Source organism: Panthera uncia, chromosome D1, assembly GCF_023721935.1.
Source record: "Panthera uncia isolate 11264 chromosome D1, Puncia_PCG_1.0, whole genome shotgun sequence".
NCBI lineage: Eukaryota > Metazoa > Chordata > Mammalia > Carnivora > Felidae > Panthera > Panthera uncia.
This window is the reverse complement of record NC_064808.1, coordinates 16123238-16144011: the sequence shown is the minus strand read 5'-3', so window position 1 is coordinate 16144011 and position 20774 is coordinate 16123238. Positions and strand designations below refer to the sequence as shown.

At 43.5% G+C, this 20774-nt stretch overlaps 1 protein-coding gene across 1 annotated transcript; it reads left to right on the top strand.

Annotated features, from left to right (window-relative positions):
- Window positions 1-18977: 18977 nt before the first annotated feature.
- LOC125916455 (ubiquitin thioesterase OTUB1-like) lies at window positions 18978-19884 on the top strand. The gene has a single exon (XM_049622666.1). The coding sequence runs from the start codon at window positions 18983-18985 to the stop codon at window positions 19709-19711; it is 729 nt and encodes a 242-aa protein (XP_049478623.1). The 5' UTR covers window positions 18978-18982; the 3' UTR covers window positions 19712-19884.
- Window positions 19885-20774: the final 890 nt, after the last annotated feature.

Sequence of the window (20774 nt, the reverse complement as noted above, 5' to 3'; positions counted from 1 at the left end):
GAGCTCCCAGGCACCAGAGCGGGGACCCCACAGAACAGTAGGTGAAGGAAGAGGGGAGGGTCTTGAGGAGGAGAGAGTGTGACGGCCCCGCTCCATCGTGCCCAGCCCCGGGTTAACTAGGTTAGCTCTGCGACACTCCCGGCCCATTTTTGCCCTGCTCCTGCTATGTTTGAACCATCAATCCCCATTCTTATCTCCTAGCAGGCAAGGGGGCTCCTGAGGACCAGGGGCACCCAGGGTTTTCCGCTCTGTGTCCCCAGCACCTGCAAGCCGGGACCTGTTTCCTGACTGGATTGGGTGTTCCCGGTGCAGGTGCCATGATGGTAACAGGGTCCCAGCCTGCAGCCTGCTCATCATGTCCCAAGTGTCCATGCACGACTGAACGGTGTCACCAAGAAAGGAGCAGCACTGGGCTCTCCCCTGGCTCTCTCTTCCTTCTCTTCTCAGCTTCTCGGCCTTTTAATCTCTTACCTCCCTCCCCTCGCCAGCAAGACCCCTTCCGGTTGTGTCCAGCCTCCCCGCTGGAGAGCCGGTCCCTTCAGGCTGTTTCTGAGTTGCTATGGAATGGGGATGGGGAAGGGAGGGCAGGAATTTGGCACCATGAGGGTACAGGAAAGAAGGTAGGGTCCTCTCGGTGGTCTGGCTTCTGGGCACAGTGTCTAAGAATCATTCCGAACTTTCTCCTCAGGGAAATTCACGTGCTTGCCCATTTTCATATCCAATTCTGCCCCAAGAATATATGCGTCCTGAGAAGCGCCAGGTTCCAGTAAGCGTGCCCGAGGAGAAGAGACAGAGCTGAGGAGAGAAACACCTGCCGTGCCGGTGACGGTAAAGTGTGGTTTCCTTGCTCCCAGATCTTGGTGTCAGCCCTCAACTTCCTCCTCCTCCAGGAAGCCCTTCTGGGCTGGGAGGGGGTAAGTCCCGCAATACAAGAAGTGGCACCGGATGTTTGCCAGATACGTCTCTTGTTCTCCAGCCTCTGCGCTCTGCCACCTTACGAGTCCTTCCTCCCTCGGTGTCCAAATGCTCCGCATCTGTCACTGCCAGCTCTCAGTGCCACGACTTCTCAGGTGAAAGCGTCTGCTCCCCTGTTAGAGCTGCCCCAAACACTTTGTGCCACAGGCTGCCCGGATCACAGGAGGCATGGGTCAGCCTGGGGCCCAGGGGCAGCTCCCACCTGATTTTGCTCAGCTGTCTTTCAAGTCACTTTCAGCTTTGGGACCTCCTCTTCTACCTGGGGGCTGGCCACGAGCTTAGAGGCCATTTAGGCCAACCCACTCTGGGTGTCACCTCCCCGCTGGCCTGTGAGCCAGACGCCAGGCCTACATTCATGGGACACTGAGGAGTCAGTGGGTTTGTTGAGTGACTAAAATGACCAAATTCAGAACTCGGGGACGTGAGCTATAAGGCATTCTCAGAATTAAGCCTCTGAGCCCCCTCGGTGCCGCAACTGCCTTCCCTTTTCCTCCACCAGCCCAGTAACAACGTCACCTTCTAAGCCACCAGCCAGCCAGCTGCACGCTCAGCATGACCCTGGGTGGAATAATAAAAAAGGTTAACACTGTGTCCACTCACTTATTTTTCCCAATGTAATTGGATACCATGGAGGTAATAACAATAATGATAACTGCAAATTTTGATGAAATGCCTATTCTTCCTGGCCATGGGCTCTAGGCTTTCCCATGAAGGATCTCTTGTAAGCCCCGTGATAATCCACGAGGTAAATTCCGTTATTAGCCCAACTCTTCGGGCCAGCAAACGAAGCTGAAAGAGGTTGTTGAACTTGCCCAAGGTCACAAAGCAAGCTGGTGACAGTAGTTGGGAACTTTGTGAAACCACTTTTTATGCATTCGTGTTGCAATATTTTTGCATTTTTATAGCCCTCTTTCAGACCTTGGATTTTTGTTTGTTAATTTAACGTCCTAATCTCTTTTCGGTTCATGACGTCTGCTCTTTTTGTTTCGTGAGCTGTCGGTTCTGTCTTCCTCTCTAAGAGAGTAGAAATGTTCTGTGGAATTTGTGAAAACAGAGCTAAATAGGTAAAATGGACACGGATGACTGAAAATAAATTTTTTAAATGGAACAACCTAAAAAGCAGACAGAAATGCTTTCAAAATGCGTATGAAAATTGCAAAATCTCCCCAGGGTGCAACGACCTTATCAAGACATGATCTAATGGCTGTAAACATTCATTTCCAACCGAATTCCTTTCTGTTGATTTACTCGAACCTAGGGGAAAAAAACTTTACAATGTGTTATAACTTTGTCAGACAAATGCATAATTGCTGGAAAATTATTTAGAAATTAAAATCCCAAAAGACTGGAGGTGGCGATGGAACATAAAGAGATACCGACAAAAGCTAAAATATACTTTTAAAGTTTCAGGTCTACCCCATGGTGCATAAAAATTAATACTTAAAAAACAGGCCAGAAATACTGTTTCAGCCAACCTTTTTTGTATCTGCTTTATTGAAGTGTAATTGCATATGATAAAATGCACAGGTTTTTTTGAGCGCAAGAGTTTAAGTTCTGACAAATATATATACCCATATAACAACCATATGGTCAAGGTGCTGTTCAATATTGACACTGATAAGAGACTGAACACATCCATTATCCCAGAAAGTTCCCTTATGCCTCTTTGCAATCAACCCACCCACTCCCAGTCAACCAATGATCTACTCCCTATAATCACAGTTTACGTCTGTCTGTTCTGGAATTTCCTATAAATGGACTCATATGGTACATATCCTTTTATGTCTATCTTCTTTCACTCAGTACAATGTTTTTGAGAGTTATCCACTTTGTTGCATGAACCAAGCAGTTCTTCCATTTTTATTGAGTAGTATTCCATTGTATGAAACTACCACACTGTGTTTATCCATTTATCTCTTGATTGATTTTTGGATTGTCTCCAATTTTTTGCTCCTATGAATAAAGCTTCTATGAAGATTTTTGCATAGGTCTTAGTCTGAATGTAATTATTAATTCCTCTTGGGTAAATACCTAACAGTGAGGTTCCTGGGTCATGTGGGAAAATGTCTGTTTAACTATATAAGAAATTTCCAAACTATTTTCCAAAGTGACTGTACCATTTTACTTTCCCCCAGTAGTGTATAAAAATCTCATTTACTCTCCATTCTGGCAAATGTCTTACACTGTCAGCTTTTTAATTTGTTGTTGTTGTTGTTGTTGTTCTGAGTGGTAAGTTGTATCTCCTTGTTCAACCAAATTGCTTTTTATCCAACCGTCTGCTTGCTTCTCAACATCAAATGTGTGCACACACGTGCACACACACACACACACACACAGCACTCCTGCCACCTCCTATGTGAAGAATGCCCTGAATGAGAAAACACGGATGGACTTTGGCTCTTGTACAGGCACTGACTGACCCGGAGCAGGTCACTTCAAACCTGTTTTTTCAACAATCAAATGTGGATAGGAATCCCTGTTCACCAAAACCAGAACACCACAAGCACAACTCATGAATGAAAAATTGATAATTTGGACTCCACTCAAATTTAAAACTTCTATTCTGCCAAATAGATTGTTAAGAAACTAAAAAGATAAGCCACAGACTGGAAGGAAATATTTGCAAAACACCCATCTGATAAAAGACTTCTATCCAAAATATACAAAGAATTTTTTAATGTTTTTTAATGTTTATTTATTTTTTAGAGAGAGAGAGACAGAATGTGAGCAGGGGAGGGGCAGAGAGAGAGGGAGACACAGAATCCAAAGCAGGCTCCAGACTCTGAGCTGTCAGCACAGAGCCTGATGCAAGACTCGAACTCATGAACCGTGAGATCATGACCTGAGCGGAAGTCAGATGCTTAATCAACTGAACCACCCAGGTGCCCCCAAAATATACAAAGAAATTTTAAAAGACAATAAAAACCAAACAACACAACCTAAAAACAGGCAAAATATTTAAACAGCTACTCCACCAAAGAGGATACACAGATGGCAAATAAGCATATGAAAAGAATACTCAGCATCATATGTCAGTAGGGAGCTGCAAATTAAAACAACAATGAGATACCACATCCATAACAAGCAGGAACAGCAAACTCCAGCGAGAGTGAGAATGTGACTTCCAGAGTTGCTACATTATACTCTTCAAACTATCCAGTTTTCAACCAAAAATACTATGAAACAGCTAAAGAAACAAGAAACTATGCCCCATTCAGAGGAAAGAAATTAATGAAAACTATTCTTGAGAAAATCCAGCCATTAGAAAAAGACTTTCAGTCAATTGTCTTAAACTTGCTCAGACAGCTAACAAAAATCGTAGGCAAAGAAAAAAAGGAAGCCAGAATGATGTATCACAAAAGAGATAATACCAATAAAGAGACAGGAATTACAAAAAGGAACCAAATAAAAATTTGGAGGCTGAAAAAATACAATAACTGAGATGAAGAACCCACTAGAGAGATTCACAAGTAGATTTGAAAAGGCAGAAGAAAAGAATTAATGAACTTGAAGATAGTTCAATTAAAATTATTCAGTCTGAAGAGCAGAAAAAGAAGAGAATCAAGAGAGACAAACAGAGTCTAAGACCTGTGGGACCCCATCAAGCATATCAATACATGCATAATGGAAGTCCCAAGGGAAAGACAGAGAGAGAGAGAGAGAAAGAGAGAGAGAGAGAGAGAAAGGAGCAGAGATAATATTTGAAGAAATACTGGCTGAAAAACTTTCTAAATTTGATGAAAGATATGAATCTACAAACCTTAGAATCTACTGAACTCTAAGCAGGAAAATCAAAGGCATCCACATCAAGACACATTATAGCAATCCCTATCAAAATAACACCAGCATTCTTCACAGAGCTCGAATAAACAATTCTAAAATTTGTATGGAACCACAAAAGACCCCAAATAGCCAAAGTAATGTCAAAAAGGAAAATCAAAGCTGGAGGCATCACAATTCCGGACTTCAGGTTGTATTACAAAGGTTGTATTCAGGTTGTATTACAAAGGTTGTATTACAAAGCTGTAATCATCAAGACAGTACGGTACTGGCACAAAAACACACATAGATCAATGGAACAGAATAGAGAACCCAAAAATGGACGCACAGACATATGGCCAACTAATCTTTGACAAAGCAGGAAAGAATATCCCATGGAAAAAAAGACAGTCTCTTCCATAAATGGTGTTGGGAAAACTGGACCAGACAGTGACATGCAGAAGAAAGAGTCTAGGCCACTTTCTTATACCATACACAAAAATAAACTCAAAATGGATGAAAGACCTAAATGTAAGACAGGAAGCCATCAAAATCCTAGAGGAGAAAACAGGCAATAACCTCTTTGACCTCGGCTGCAGCAACTTCTTACTCAACATGTCTCCAGAGGCAAGGGAAACAAAAGCAAAAACGAACTATTGGGACCTCATCAAGATAAAAAGCTTCTGCACAGCAAAGGAAACAATCAGCAAAACTAAAAGGCAACCAATGGAATGGGAGAAGATATTTGCAAATGACATACCAGATAAAGGGTTGGTATGCAAAATCTATAAAGTATCAAACTCAACACCCCAAAAACACAAACAATCCAGTGAAGAAATGGGCAAAAGACATGAATAGACACTTTTCCAAAGAAGACATCGAGATGGCTAACAGACCCATGAAAAGATGCTCAACATCACTCATTATCTGGGAAATACAAATCAAAACCACAATGAGATACCACCTCACACTCATCAGAATGGCTAAAATTAGCAACTCAGGAAATACAACTGGGATGGCTATATTAATATTATACAAAATAGACTTTAAGACAAAAACTGTTACAAGGGACAAAGAAGGACTTTACGTTTTGATAAGAGTCAATCCATCATGAAGGTATGGCAATTATAAACATATATGGGTCTAACAACAGGGCCCCAAATATATCAGGCAAAACTGACTGGATTAAAAGGAGAAATAGCTGTATTAGTCTGCTCAGGCTGCTATAACAAAATACTTCAGATTGGGTGGCTTAAACCGCAAACATTTATTTCTCATAATAATGGAGGCTGGGGAGTCCAAAATCAAGATGCCAGCAAAGTAGGTTTCATTTTGAAGCCTACTCTCATGGCTCATAGGCAGCTGCCATCTCATTATATGTTCACATGACCTCTTTGTGTGCATCCAGAGAGAGAGAGAGAGAGAGAGAGAGAGAGGGAGAGGTCCAGTGTCTTCTTAAAATGACACTAATCCTACCAGATCAGGGCCCTACCCTTATCACCCTTTTAACCTTTATTACTTTCTTAGAGGGCCCATCTTCAAATACAGCCATAATGGGGGGGGGGGGGGGGGGGGGGGTAAGTCTTCAAAATATTGATATGGAGGGGAGGACACATTCAGTCCATAGTATCAGTTCTAGAATAATAGTTGGAGACTTTGATATTCCACTATCAAATTGGATAGAGCAACTAGACAGAAGATTAATAAGGGAGTCAATACTTATCTAACACCATATACCAATTGGATATAACTGAATTATGGGAACACTCCACCCAACTGCAGAAATTGAAACATATGTCCACACAAAAACTGAACACCAATGTCCATAGCAGCCTGATTTATAATATCAAACATTGTGCATTCACTGATGAGTGGATACATTGAAATATATCCATACACTGAAATATTATTCAGCCTCTGATGGCAATTTGACTGGCCACAAGATGTCCAGTTAAAACATTATTTCTAGATGTGTCTGTGAGGCTGTTTCCAGATGAGATTAGCCTTTGAGTTGGCCAACTCAGTAAAGTAGATCACCCTCCCTAGTGTGGATGAGCAGCATCTAATCCATTGAGGCATACAACAAAAGATGGAGAAAGGAAGAATTTACCCCCTTTTTAAAATTTTTATTACTGAACTATAGCATCACACAATGTTATATTAGTTGCACAACATAGTGATTCAACAATTCTAGGTGCACCTGGCTGGCTCAGTCAGCAGAGCATGAGACTCTTGATCTCAGGGTCGTGAGCTCAAGCCTCATATTGGGTATAGAGCCTACTTTAAAAAAATAGTGATTCGACTATTCTATATATTATGTAATACTTGCCATGGTAAGTGTAGTTACCATCCATCACTATACAACATTATTACAAAATTATTGACTATATTTCCTACGTTGTATTTTTTCATCTCCATGACTTATTTATTATATAATTGGAAGTTTGTACTGCTTAAATCCCTTCATCTATTTTGCCCATCCCCCCACCCCTGATCTCTAGCAACCACCGGTTTGCTCTCTGTATTTATGAATCTGTTTCTATTTGTTTATTCATTTGTTTTATTTTTCATCTTCCATATATAGGTAAAATCATATGGTATTATCTTTCTCTGTCTGGCTTATTTCACTTAGTGTAATACCCTCTAGGTCCACCCATGTTGTCACAAATGGCAAGATCTCATTATTTTCATGGCTAAGTAATATTCTTGTGTGTGTGTGTGTGTGTGTGTGTGTGTGTGTGTGTGTGTGCATTACACCTTTTTTATCCATTCATCTATTGATGGACATTTAGGTTGCTTCCACATCTTGGCTATTGTAAATAATGCTACAATGAACATAGGGGTGCATACATCTTTTTAAATTAGTGTTTTTATTTTCTTTGGGTAAATACCCAGTAGTGGAATTACTGGATTTTATGGTATTTTTATTTTTAATTTTTTGAGGAACCTTTATACTGATTTCCACAGTCATCTTCGGCCCTCAGACTGAGATTTACACCATCAACTTCTCTGATTCTCAGGCCTTCACACTCAGACTGAATTACACCAACAGCTTTCCTGGATCTCCAGTTTGCAAATGGCAAACCATGGGACTTCTCAGCCTCAACAATTACGTGAACCAATCCCTCATAATCTCCTTTCATATGCATGAAACACACACACACACACACACACACACACACACACACACCCTATAGGTTCTGTTTCTCTTGGGAACGCTGACTAATACACAGCCATAAAAAGAAAATGAAGTACTGATACATGCTACAACATGAATGAGCTTTGAAAAGATTATCCTCAATAAAAGAAGCCAATCACAAAAGACCACATATTGTATGAATTCATTTATATGAAATGCCCAGAATAAGCAAGTCTATACAGAAAGAAGATAGATTATTGTCTGCTTAGGATGGAGGGGGTGGGGGGAAATGACTGTTAAGGAATGTGAGGGGCTCTTTTTTTATTTTTTTTTCAATGTTTATTATTTTTCAAAGAGGGAGAGAGAGAGAAAGAGAGAGAGCAAGGAGAGGAGGGGCAGAGAGAGAGGAGACACAGAATCCAAAGCAGGCTCCAGGCTCGGAGCTGTCAGCACAGAGCCCGACCCGGGGCTCAAACCCACAGATAGCAAGATCATGACCTGAGCTGAAGTGGCGCTTAACTGACTGACCCACCCAGCGCCCCTAGGGGCTCTTGATGGGGGGATGAAAATGCTCTAAAATGATCATGGTGATGGTTGCACAACTCTGTAAATATATTAAAAACCATTGAATTGTACACTCTAAGTGGGTAGATAGTATGGTGTGTGATTTATATCTCAAAAATGCCATTTTTTAAAAGCTATTAAAGCTTCTAAGTGAGTTAAGCAAGATTGCAGAAAACAAGATCAATATACAAAAATCAATTGTATTCTATATAGAAAAATAAATAAGTGAAAATTGAGGGTTTTTTTTAAGTACCATTTACAATAGTAACAGAAAACCTGAAACAATCAGAGATAAATTTAACAAAATATATGCAAGGCTTCTATGTTAAAAAACCATAAAACATTGATGAGACAAAGACCTAAATAAATGAAAAAATCTGTGCTGGTCATGGATCAAAAGGCTTAAAATTGTTAAAATGTCAGTTCCCTCCAAACTTATCTATGTATTGAATACAATCCATAAAATGCCAGCAATTTTTTTTTTGTAGAAATTGGCAAGCTGATTCTAAACTTTATGGAAAAGTAAACGATGCAGGCGAGTCAAGCCTTGTTTAAAAAGAAGACAAAATTGGAGGGTTCACAGTCCCTGACTTCAAGATTTAATATTAAGCTACAGAAATAAGCTTTATAGTATTTATTTATTATAAATATAATTATATTATTATTATTTATATTTATGGTAAAAGGATAGATATAGATCAATGGAACAGAAGAGAGTTTAGAAATACACCAACATATCAATTGGTCAATTGGTTTTCAACAAACATGCCAGGGTAGTTCAAAGAAGAAAGATTGTATTTTCAATAAATGATGCTAAAAAATTTCAACATACCTATGTAAAAAAACAACAAACAGAAAAACCAAAAAGAACCTTGACTCACACTTCTCACCATATACAAAATTAACTCAAAATGGATCATAGATCTAAATGGAAAGCCTTAAGTTACAAAACTTCTAGAAGAAAACAAAGGAGAAAACGTGTTTGATTGCAGATTAGGCAAAGATTTTTTTAAGTAGGATACAAAAGCACAAATCACAAAAACTATCATTAAGTTGGATGATCAAATTTTAAAATATGAGATACTGTTAAGAAAATGTAAAGGCAAGTCAAAGACTAGGCGGAAATACTTGTTATGCACATATCTGATAAAGGATTTTTATGTGGAAATATAAAGAACTCTCACAACTCAGTAGTGAAAAGCAAACAACCAATTAAAAAATGGGCAAAACACGAGAACAGACATTTTGCCAAAAATGGAATATGAATGGCACATAAGTACATAAGAAAAACAAACATCACTAGCCATTGAAACAATGCAAATTAAAACCACAATAAGCGATCACAACACATTTATTAGAAAAGATAAAAATGTTTAACTGACAGTATCAAGTACTGATAAAGATATAGGAACAACTAGAATTCTCATACATCTCTGGTGGACACAGTCATTTTGGAAAACAAACTGACAGCCTCTTTAAAAAGTTAAACATACACTTTCCATACACTCTAACAATTCCAGGGGTGCCTGGCTGGCTCAGTTGGTTAAGCATCCGACTTCAACTCAGGTCATCATCTCACAGTTCATGAGTTCGAGCCCCACATTGGGCTCTGTACTGACAGCTCGGAGCCTGGAGTCTGCACCGGATTCTATGTCTCCCTCTCTTCTCTGCCCCTCGCCTGCTCACACTCTGTCTCTCTCTTTCTCAAAAATAAATGAACATTAATAAATAAATAAATAAATAAATAAATAAATAAATAAATAAAGCAAGCAAGCCCATGCTGTGGCAAAGAGGCTACACTTTAAAAAAAGAAAGGTCTAACAATTCCACTCCTAGGCATTTCCCCACGAGGAATGAAAACAGACCTCCAACAAAGATTTATGATAAAACTTTACAGAAGTTTTATTAATAGCCCCCTCCAAACTGGAAACAACCCAGAAGTCCATCATCCTGGTGACTGGATAAACAGATCATGGCACACAATAAAAGGAATGAGCCGACTGATACAAACAACATAGAGGAATCTAAAAAGCATTATGCCAAGTGGAAGAAGTCAGACCCAAAAGGCTATTTACTCTGTGATTTCATTTATATGACACTCGGGAAAAAACAAAACGATAGGGAAGATACCAGTTCGCGGATGACCAGAGGGAGCTTTCTGGGATGATAGAACTGTTCTCTATCTTGATCATTGTGGTGGTTCCCCAAGTGTATGCATTTGTCAAATTCATAGAACCGTACACCGAAAATGATAGATTTTTCTGAATGTGACGCACACCTTCATAAAGGCAACTTTTGAGAAATTTGATATTACCTGCAGGATTTCTACTTTGTACCATCAGCAGTTACATTGCTTTTCCAATTATATCCTGCACATTTGCTACACGAAGTAGTCTCTCATTTTCAACTGAGGTTAACAGAAGAGCAAGATATTTGTATCTACAAAAGAGGGGGATATCTCCCTATTTTTTAGAATATTCTATTTATTTTTGAGAGAGAGAGAAAGAGACAGAGTATGGGGGCGGGGGGGACAGTGAGAGAGGGAGACACGGAATCTTGAGCCTGACGTGGGGCTTGAACTCGTGAACCACAAGAACCACCTGAGCCGAAGTGGGACACTTAAGCAACTGCCACCTAGGTGTCCCGATATCTCCTTATTTTTAACCACCTTCCTTTCTCCTCTACACTCTTTATATTCTTTATCATGTCTGAATGGAAATTGATTTTATCGTATTTGATTTCAGACTTTTTCTTGTAAAACTTTGAGGTGGCAAAACAGACATTTTGATTTTAATTGATGCCATAAATATGAATAATTCCCAAATTGACGTTTTCTTGAAAGAGTAATAGTCTAAGTGGAATTAAATAACTACAAATTAAATACAGCTCTTAGAAGTTACTTTATTTAATGTGAAAAATGCTATTCTGCCAAACAATTCCATAAAGACTGGAATTATAAAAGATAATTGAATCTCTATTATTCTGCCTACTCCTCTTATTTAAATTTGTATAAACATTTATTGGTTCCAAAAGAATAAAATGTTCCTAAAGTTATCTAGCTAACGCTTCTCTTAATATGCACATGAATCTATTTTCCTATGTATTTAAATAATTTGAAACTTAGCAATTATTTTGCACGTAAAATTAACAGCTATAAATTATCATTAGTTACTGTACTATTTTGCCCTAGAATAATACATATATGCGTATACACAAACTGATGGAGATAGTTTCAATATATAAAGCACAAAAGATTTTTTGTCTGAGTTACTTCGAAAATGCTTACGTATGTTTGAAAATGTTCAGCTATTAATAATAAATTCAAATGGCCCGCCTTTTTGTCCTCCTGCTGTAATTACATTGGTTAAATACGATGGCTGTCTCCTGATCACAGGGACATTGGTCATGCACAGGCTCAGAGATCTCAGGAATGACACTAAAATAGACATTCAACTACGTGACCTTCCAAAGGCTGAAGCCCAGATTAAATAGGAGTTTGGCTGAGTGGCAAGGCTGAAACCAAACTTCGGTGCTCGCTGACTTACCATGGTTCTCACAGGAACTGGGACATCTCTTACAGGAAGTTCTACAGCCCAGCAATTCATTCGCTCAGTCAACGCACCTTTATTGAACACCACCACATGCCAAGCTCTGTGCCAGGCACCAGGGATCCGGTGGCAAACGAGAGTCTGGTGAGAGAGAGAGAAGGAACGTGTTACACTGTAGTGTGCAGGATGGATGTGACGACATCAGTGCCCCAGTTGTGCCATCAGCCTACCAGCATAAAGTGTCTCATAAATCATATGAACTGAAGAGTGAGTCCGGCCGACAGAAGAGGGCAAAGGACTCAGGGAGCACCTGGGTGGCTCAGTCACTTAAGCGTCTGACTCTTGCTTTCAGCTCAGGTCATGGTCTCTCGGTTCAAGCCCTGCATTGGGCTCTGCTCTGACAGTGCGGAGAATTCTCTCTCTCTCTCTCTCTCTCTCTCTCTCTCTCTCAAATAAATACATAAACTTAAAGGGGGGGGCTTATCCACAAAGACCATTCAGAAGATGTTTGTTAAACCAATTTCAAATTCCATGGTATCCACACCAGCCCACTTCACCACTGCGATGTACCCCCTGCCAGGTTCACAGCAAAGACCAGAGAAAGAAGCCAATCTTGACTACATCCACCTGCTGGCAGCCCTTCTGAAAACACACCAGTATTTACACATCCTGGTCTACACTTCCTGCTGCCCTGCCCTTTTCCTTTCTCCGCCCTGCTCTGGGAACCCCAGCACTTGGAGAGAAATCGGGCTGTGGAAACTAGATTTATTCCCTGGAGCTGGCTGGTTCCTACCCTGACTACTTTTCTTGGACAGAAGGAAATGCCCACAGTAGCACCTAGGGTTCTCTGAATGCAAGCAACAGATACAGACTCCAGCGAATTCAGGTACAAAGGTCGTTGCAAGAGTCCAGTGTTGCTTGCAGAGCCAAGGAAAAAGCAGAACAGGGTTGGAAAGGAACAGCAAGCCGGGCAGCTCTGAGGCAGAAAATAGGCTTTCTGGACATTGTTGTGACCATGAATCGGCCGCGGCCAATTTTAAGTTTTGTTGTGGCGGTGGCTGTTTCTGCTCCAGATTTCATTTCAGATGGGAAAAAAAAGTAATCAGTAGCCTCATTGGCCTGGCCTGTGTCATGTACCCACACCCCTTTGGCTGGGGGAAGCAACCATGTGGATTGATGGCCCCCCAAAGACTGCAAAAACTGATGCGGGGGAGGGGAGGGGTGGAGACACTCCTAAAAAGAGACTGGGACATACTTACACGAAAAGAGACTCACTGCTTCCTGTGTCTACACTCTTCACATCTCATTGACAAAGGGAAGCGGTAGGAGTGCATATCAGGGAGACCTAATCTAACTGGAGGGTGCCCTGGACGTCATGTCTGCACTGAGTCCTGAAGGACAGGAAGCTAGCCAGGTTTAGGGGTGAATGTGGGAGAGCGCAGGAGAAAGCGGAACCACAACAGCAAACGAGGAGGGAAGACGTCCATGCAACCTTCCAGATACCCTCTCCCCCGTCCAAGACAGGCCCCTCACAGTGGACGTTGGTCATTTGCCAGCATCCATCCCCCTTCTTCTGACAAATACCTCCTAAATCTCATTTCCAAAGCCACCCTTTCCCCACGTTCACATCACCCCCTCTGGGTCCAGGGGCAGAGCTTGCAATGCGGGGCTTAAGCCAGAGGCTGGGTTTATTCAACTGACCACAATGATTGGTCAAGAGTGATTATATGACCTGAGCCAAACCACTCAGAGTAAACCTCAAGGCTTCAGAGAGTGATTTTTTTTTTTCCCCACCAAACTAAAACACCTGAATGGGGGTGGGGGAGGGAGATGTATAGGAAATCTCTGGACCTTTTGCTCAGTTTTGCTGTCAACCTAAAACTGCTCTAAAAAAAATTGTCTATTTAAAAACAAAAAAACAGGGGTGCCTGAGTGGACTCAGTCGGTTGAGCGCCCAACTCTTGAATTCGGCTCATGATCTCACAGTCCGTGGGATTGAGTCCCACGTTCGGTTCCATGCTGTGAGCACAGGATTCTCCCTGCTTGGGATTCTCTCTCTCCCTTTCTCTTTGCCCCTGCCTGCTCATGCACTCTCATTCGCTCTCTCTCTCTCTCTCTCTCTCTCTCTCTGGAAATAAATAAACATTGGAAAACAAACAAACAACCACAAAACCCTGAATAGTGTAAGGTCTGGAATGCTTGAAGCCATTTTGTTATCCAATGGAGCCTGAGGAACAAAGCCAATGCTTAGAGAAGAGCCCAGACCAGGATTTGTTTGATGACATTCTTTGAGCTGCTGGGTCAAGCTGCACCTAAAGCCAGAGCTCTCCCTGGACTTTTCAGTGACATGAGCCAGTAAATACCATTGCTTCAACAAGCTCTCCCCTGCCACTCCATACACCATCTGGGATGAGAATCAGAGCCTTTTTTACCTTTGAGACCAGAAGGGTCACTTCAGAGGCCCAGGGACCCAGACGACCAACTGGAAGACCTGGGCTCAGGATGAGCTGAACCCACGCAACAGGACGAACTTTAGGTCGGCAGTCAAACTGGTTCTCACCTCCTCACTGGGTGGCCTGGGGCTAGTGACTCAACATCTCTGGGGTCTCAATGTCCTCACCTGTAAAATAGGGATTATAATGAAACTGCCGCTCACAGCATGGTCGCAAGCACTGACAAGTTGTAAATAAAACATCTGGCCTGAAGCCATCCTCCAACATCGTGTTAGTTGTTAGTAACATGCTTCTGCCAAGAGGGATTGACACAGTTACTCAATCCCTACAGATTCGCTGCTAATCTGGGGTAAACACTGTTCCTGCTCGTAGATTATCCAGATGCATGTTACAGGGGCTATTCTAGATCTCACACAAACCAAAAGAGCTGCACAGTCGAGGGCTAGGTGCTTTACAGAAGCCAGACCAGGAGATAAAGGTGAGGTCTCTGCTAACATAAACACTTTGCTAAAGATCAGCTAGCTCTTTGCTAATCCTCTGCTGTTTTCCCACTCTTTCCCCCCATTGGGACTCCTTTTTGCTAACAAGACATTGTCCCTGGCCATGCATGCCATGCTTTGGGATCTGTCCATCCTGACATTGGCCCTCCCACTTTTCATCCTTATCTGGCAAATAGGTCCTGCCTTCTGAATTTTCGGCAGCTAGAGTTCACTTCCTGACAATTGTATCCCCTACCTTGCTGGCTCAGAGCCGGTCCCAGCCAGTCCCAAGCCTTCCTGGAACCCTACGCATGAGTTCCAGCAACAATGAATTACCCATTAGAGCACTGTCTCAATTGGGACTGTGGTTGCCTACAAAAAATAGAATACCACTATGCAATGGCTTCTCCTGATAGGGGTTTATTCACCTCCTACAGTAAGGAATAGGCAGCCAAGGGCTGTGATGACAGCTCATCTCCAGGCTTCTGCTCTGCCATCCCAAGCTTTCCTCCTCATATCTTTTGCCTCATGGTTACAAGATGGCTGCTGCCCTTCCAGACCTCAGATGTGCATTGAAGACAGAACATAGAAGATAAAGAAGCAATAAAGACTATCTTTATATCAAGAAAGCAAAGCTTTCCCAGAAATCCTCGGCTTATGACTCACCGGCTAAAAGTGTGTCACGTGGTCACATCCAGCTACAAGGGAGTCTGGGGAGTAAGTATTCGTAGGGGGACACATTGACATACAAAAAAAAGACGGGTAATGTTAGTAAGAAAGAAGGATAGATTAATATAGGGTAAAACGGGGGTCAACAAACTACAAGCAGCAAACTCAACCTGGCCCATGGCCTGCCTTTATAAATAAAGTTTTACTGAAACACAGCTGCACACATTTGTTTACAACGCTACAACAGCAATGTTGAGTAGTTGCTACAGAAGCCATATGGCCCACAGAGTCTAAAATACCCACTTTTTGGTCATTGACAGAAAAAGGTTGCCAACTCCTGAGATAGACAATTAGTAGTGTCTACCACAAATACCAGCAAAGGAAAGACCTAATTTTTTTTTTTTTCTGGAAAGAATGTATTATTTTCCAAAGAACATCCCAATCTTCACAAGAAAAATTAGAATACTTTTTTTTCTCTGCTTACATTTATTTTACAGTTTCGTGATCATTTTTATTCTGAGCTACATAGGGGATAAATAAGGAGCCTCATAAACTTTCAGGGCATAGGGCCTGAAATTGGCCTTTATTTCCAAGCACTTCTTCTGGTGGTCTTGTTGGAGAAGTGAATAAAGTATGCCCAAGATGGCCGATGGGTCTAAAACAAACTCTGGTCTCTAGCTTAGAGACCCCTCCTCCGTGTTCTTCTTCCTTTATTTGCTGCACGCCCCCCACAGATATGGAAGCTGATGACTATAAATTCCCTTCCCCACTTGCATTTGGCGCTCAGATCTTTGGAGAAACAGTCTCCTCTGAGCCCACCGGTGTTAAATAAATCTCTGATCCACAAGATCTCCGAGTGCCGCTTAGTTTTTCCGCCAGCGTTCCAGCCTAGTTCTATAACAAATTTGGTTCCCTGACTGGGAAACCCAACCCCGCTGGCCCATTGTGGCCACCGGTTTGGGAGAACGGCAAGGTGGTGAAGGAGAGAGGGATCGAAAGGGAGAAGGCGTGCCCCCTGCCTGAATTTCAACAGTCTTCTTCTCAGTTGCCTCAGGCCGGCCCCACTCCGTTGTTCCAGCCGGACTCAAAGAGACCTGGGAGGTGAGGACCTGGACCCAATGTGGGAACCAGTAAGGCCAGGGCCCCAAAGAAGTGAGGCCCACCCAACAGGGTGGAAGGGGGACGTGATCAATCTCCAGAGGCCTTAATGGTCTCACAGGTAGAAAATTTTGTGGGAGGGAATGTAATAGACTCTGGTGTGTGTGTGTGTGTGTGTGTGTGTATGTATGTGTGTGTGTGTGTGTGAGAATGTGTGGCTCAGCCAGGCTTGCCAGTTGAGTTTGAGTTTGTGGCTCCACGGATGGGCACCTTTAAGGTCCCCAAAAGTCTACGGAGTCTGAATGGGCTCTCCTGTGTCGTGGTGAGAGTATAAGGTCTAGAGCAGTATTGGATCAGATTCTGATCACAAGTCACAAAGCTGAGTCCCCTACGGCCAAGCCTCCCCCAAAGTTTCCCTCGGGAATGTGACCAGTGGAGTATCTGATTGGTCCTCTCATCCAAAAGGATACCCTCCCTTTGTCTGTCTCCCCAACACACAAACACAAGAAAGGAATTAATAATGGGATCAACACAGAGTAAGCCTACGATTTTAGAGGACGTGTTCAAATATTTTAAAAATGGATTTTCAGGCGATTACAGGGTGAAAATGACACCCAGGAAGTTAAGGACTTTTTGTGAACTAGGATGGCCCATATTCAATGTAGGATGGCCCCAGAAGGGACATTAGATGCTCAAATAATGCAGCGGGTTTGGCTAATAGTCACTGGGAACCCAGGCCACCCTGATCAATTTCCATACATTGACTCCTGGCTTGAAATTGCCCGAAACCCCCCACCTTGGGTGCGATTCATCCATAGCAAGCAGAGTCAGGCAAACGTTTTAGCCACTTTATCCGGAGACTCACCCAGGGAGCCAAAGAAGCAACCCACCGCTCCTCTAATATTTAAAGGAGACATGGAGGAAGATATTGTCTTTCTGCCTCCTTATGACTCGTCAAGCTCCCTCACCTCTCCCCCTGAACTTGAAACTCCTCCCCCATCTGTCTCTCGGACTCCACAGTCACCACCACCCATCTCCCTGCCCCTCTCAGACCCGGAGAACCCTACCCCACAGGGGCCGACAGCCAGACTGTGCCCCAGACCCAGACCTAAGGCTCTCCAAATGCCTGTAAGGGAGACGAGAGAGCCTGAAAGACAGAATGAGGACAGAACAGTCCAGCCCAGCCGTTCCTTGATGTATTATCAACCTTTCTCCACAACCGACCTCCTCAATTGGAAACACAACACTCCATCATATTCTAAAAAGCCACAAGCAATGGTCAACTTGATGGAGTCCCTCTTCCAGACCGACTTGGGAAGATTGTCAACAGTTACTCTGTACTCTGTTTAATACAGAAGAAAAAATAATAATAATGAGAGAAACACGACAGTACCTAGAAGATCACGCACCTCCGAGGATCAATGACCCTGCTGTCTGGGGTTAAGCTGCCGCACCTGAAAAACACCCAACATGGGATTTCAGCACAAAAGAAGGACAGGCCCACATCCAACGATATCAGGAAGCCCTCCTTTGGGGAGTCCAAGCTGGAGCCAAAAAGCCCATGAACATGACTAAAATATCATCAAACAGCACCCTGGGGAATCTCCGGGAGACTACTATGAAAGATTATGTGAAGCATACCGTATATATACCCCGTTTGACCCCGAGGCACCAGAAAGTCAACAGATGGTAAATACCTCTTTTGTAGCACAGGCTGCCCCAGATATCAAAAGAAAACTCCAGAAGTTGGAGGGCTTTGCCGGGATGAATATCATTCAGCTGATAGAGGTCGCCAATAAAGTTTTCATGAGCAGAGAAGTCACAGCTGAAAGAGAAGCGGAGAGAAGACTAAAAGAGAAGGCCACCCTTCTCGCAGCACTAAAAGAAACAGATGCTGCAAAGACGGGAAGACCCCAACCGCCAAAAGGGGGGAAGCCCAGAGCCCCCTTAGCAAAGGACCAATGTACATGCTGCAAAGAGAAGGGACACTGGAAGAATGAATGTCCGAATCGGAAGGGGCCCTCAAAACCCAGCCGATATCGGGAGGAACCTCAAGGCAAGAACCTCGTCGGTCTGGCCAGGATAGAATTGGACTAAGGGGGACCAGGCTCTTTTCATTCTTGGCCCCCATGAGCCCACGGTCGAAATACAGGTAGGGGGCCGAACAATAACTTTCATGGTTGACACTGGGGCTGGATACTCTGTTATTACTTCCCCAGTGGCACCCTTCAGCCAAAAGATGGCAACCATACTTGGGGCTGCTGGGACACGGGTGATGCTCGACACCATGATGAAGCCATGATGGCTCAGCAGGACCGAATTCAGCAAGAGATTGCAGTGCAGAACCCTCTGGTCTCGGAGCGTCTGGAGCTTTCGGTCTTATACAAGGAGTATGCTGAGGATGACAACATCTATCAACAGAAGATCAAGGACCTCCACAAAAAGGACTCGTACATCCGCAAGACCAGGCCTGATGGAAACTGCTTCTACCGAGCTTTTGGATTCTCCCACTTGGAGGCGCTGCTGGATGACAGCAGGGAATTGCAACGGTTTAAGGCCGTGTCTGCCAAGAGCGAAGAGGACCTGGTGTCCCAGGGCTTCACCGACTTCACAATTGAGGATTTCCACAACACGTTCATGGACCTGATCGAGCAGGTGGAGAAGCAGACCTCAGTAGCCGACCTGCTGGCCTCCTTCAATGACCAGAGTACCTCGGACTACCTGGTGGTGTACCTGCGGCTGCTCACGTCAGGCTACCTGCAGCGCGAGAGCAAGTTCTTCGAGCACTTCATCGAGGGTGGGCGGACCGTCAAGGAGTTCTGTCAGCAGGAGGTGGAGCCCACGTGCAAAGAGAGTGACCACATTCACATCATCCCGCTGGCCCAGGCCCTCAGCGTCTCCATCCAGGTGGAATACATGGACCTCGGCGAGGGCGGCACCACCAACCCGCACATCTTTCCCGAGGGCTCCGAGCCCAAGGTCTACCTTCTCTATCAGCCTGGACACTACGACATCCTCTACAAATAGGGCTGGCCCTGGCCTGCCACTGCCCTGCCTGCCCTCCCCTCTGCCAGGCGCTAGACATGTACAGAGGTTTTTTGTGGTTGTAAATGGTCATACTTCACTCCCCTCCTCCCCCCGTCACACGACCTTCCACATTTTATTAAAGGGGATGCTGGTGGTGAAAAAAAAAAAAAAAAAAAAAAGGACATGCATCACCTCCTTTTATCATCCATTGAGTCACATGGTTCACCTACCCACAAGGGAGGCTGGGAAAGGTAGTCTCTGGCTGAGCAACCACATGACTAGCTACCATCCAATGATTTGGGACAAATGGGAGATTGAATTTGGGTAGACAACGAGTAGTGTCCACCATGCAAAGTAGGTTCATGAGTCCTTGTTGAACTCAGAGGTAAGATAGTTGACCTCTCTGAGTTCCCCGAAACTCGGGCCCTACTGGTACAGATCCACTGCCCCCTATACCTGGGAGGTCAGTTTTGTTCACTCTGTCTCGTAGGGATCGCCTTCTGACGTCATCAGTGGCTCCCGGCCAAGGCAAGAACAGAACCACACCCATAAAGGGCCCTCCTTCCTGGATTATTACAGCCTTCCACCTGCCAGGATGACGACCTTATGTTCTGCCCCACATCAAGTTCACACACTAGGTAATTACTCTTGACGAGACCTAAAACCCCACCCTTGATGAATGCTTTAAACAACTAAGATTCCTTAAGAAAAATTCAAAAGCAAACCGATTGTGCGAAGTGCACACCTCCTGAGGCCTTAGACCCCTTAGAAACACATCCCTCCCCCTTTCCCTCACGCGGAACAAAAAGGATTAGAATCTGGGAAACTCGGTGTACTGGCCTGTTACCACCTTAATGCAGGGGAGTGAAGCTAATGGTGGAATTTCAGGTACAATGGAAGGGGAGCGTTTGGAGACAGGAATACATTTCGGTCACCTGTGGAGAGCCCAGACTGTGCCCCCACGTACCCAGCATGGACTGCCCCTGGTCTCTCTCAGCGAAGGGCATCTGGCCTATATACAGCACATATTGCTTCCCTAGGGGTGCAAAGTGGCAGCACATTC

Coding starts and splice junctions, on each gene's coding strand:
- LOC125916455 (XM_049622666.1), top strand. CDS start 18,983: ATGATGGCTCAGCAGGACCGAATTCAGCAAGAGATTGCAGTGCAGAAC.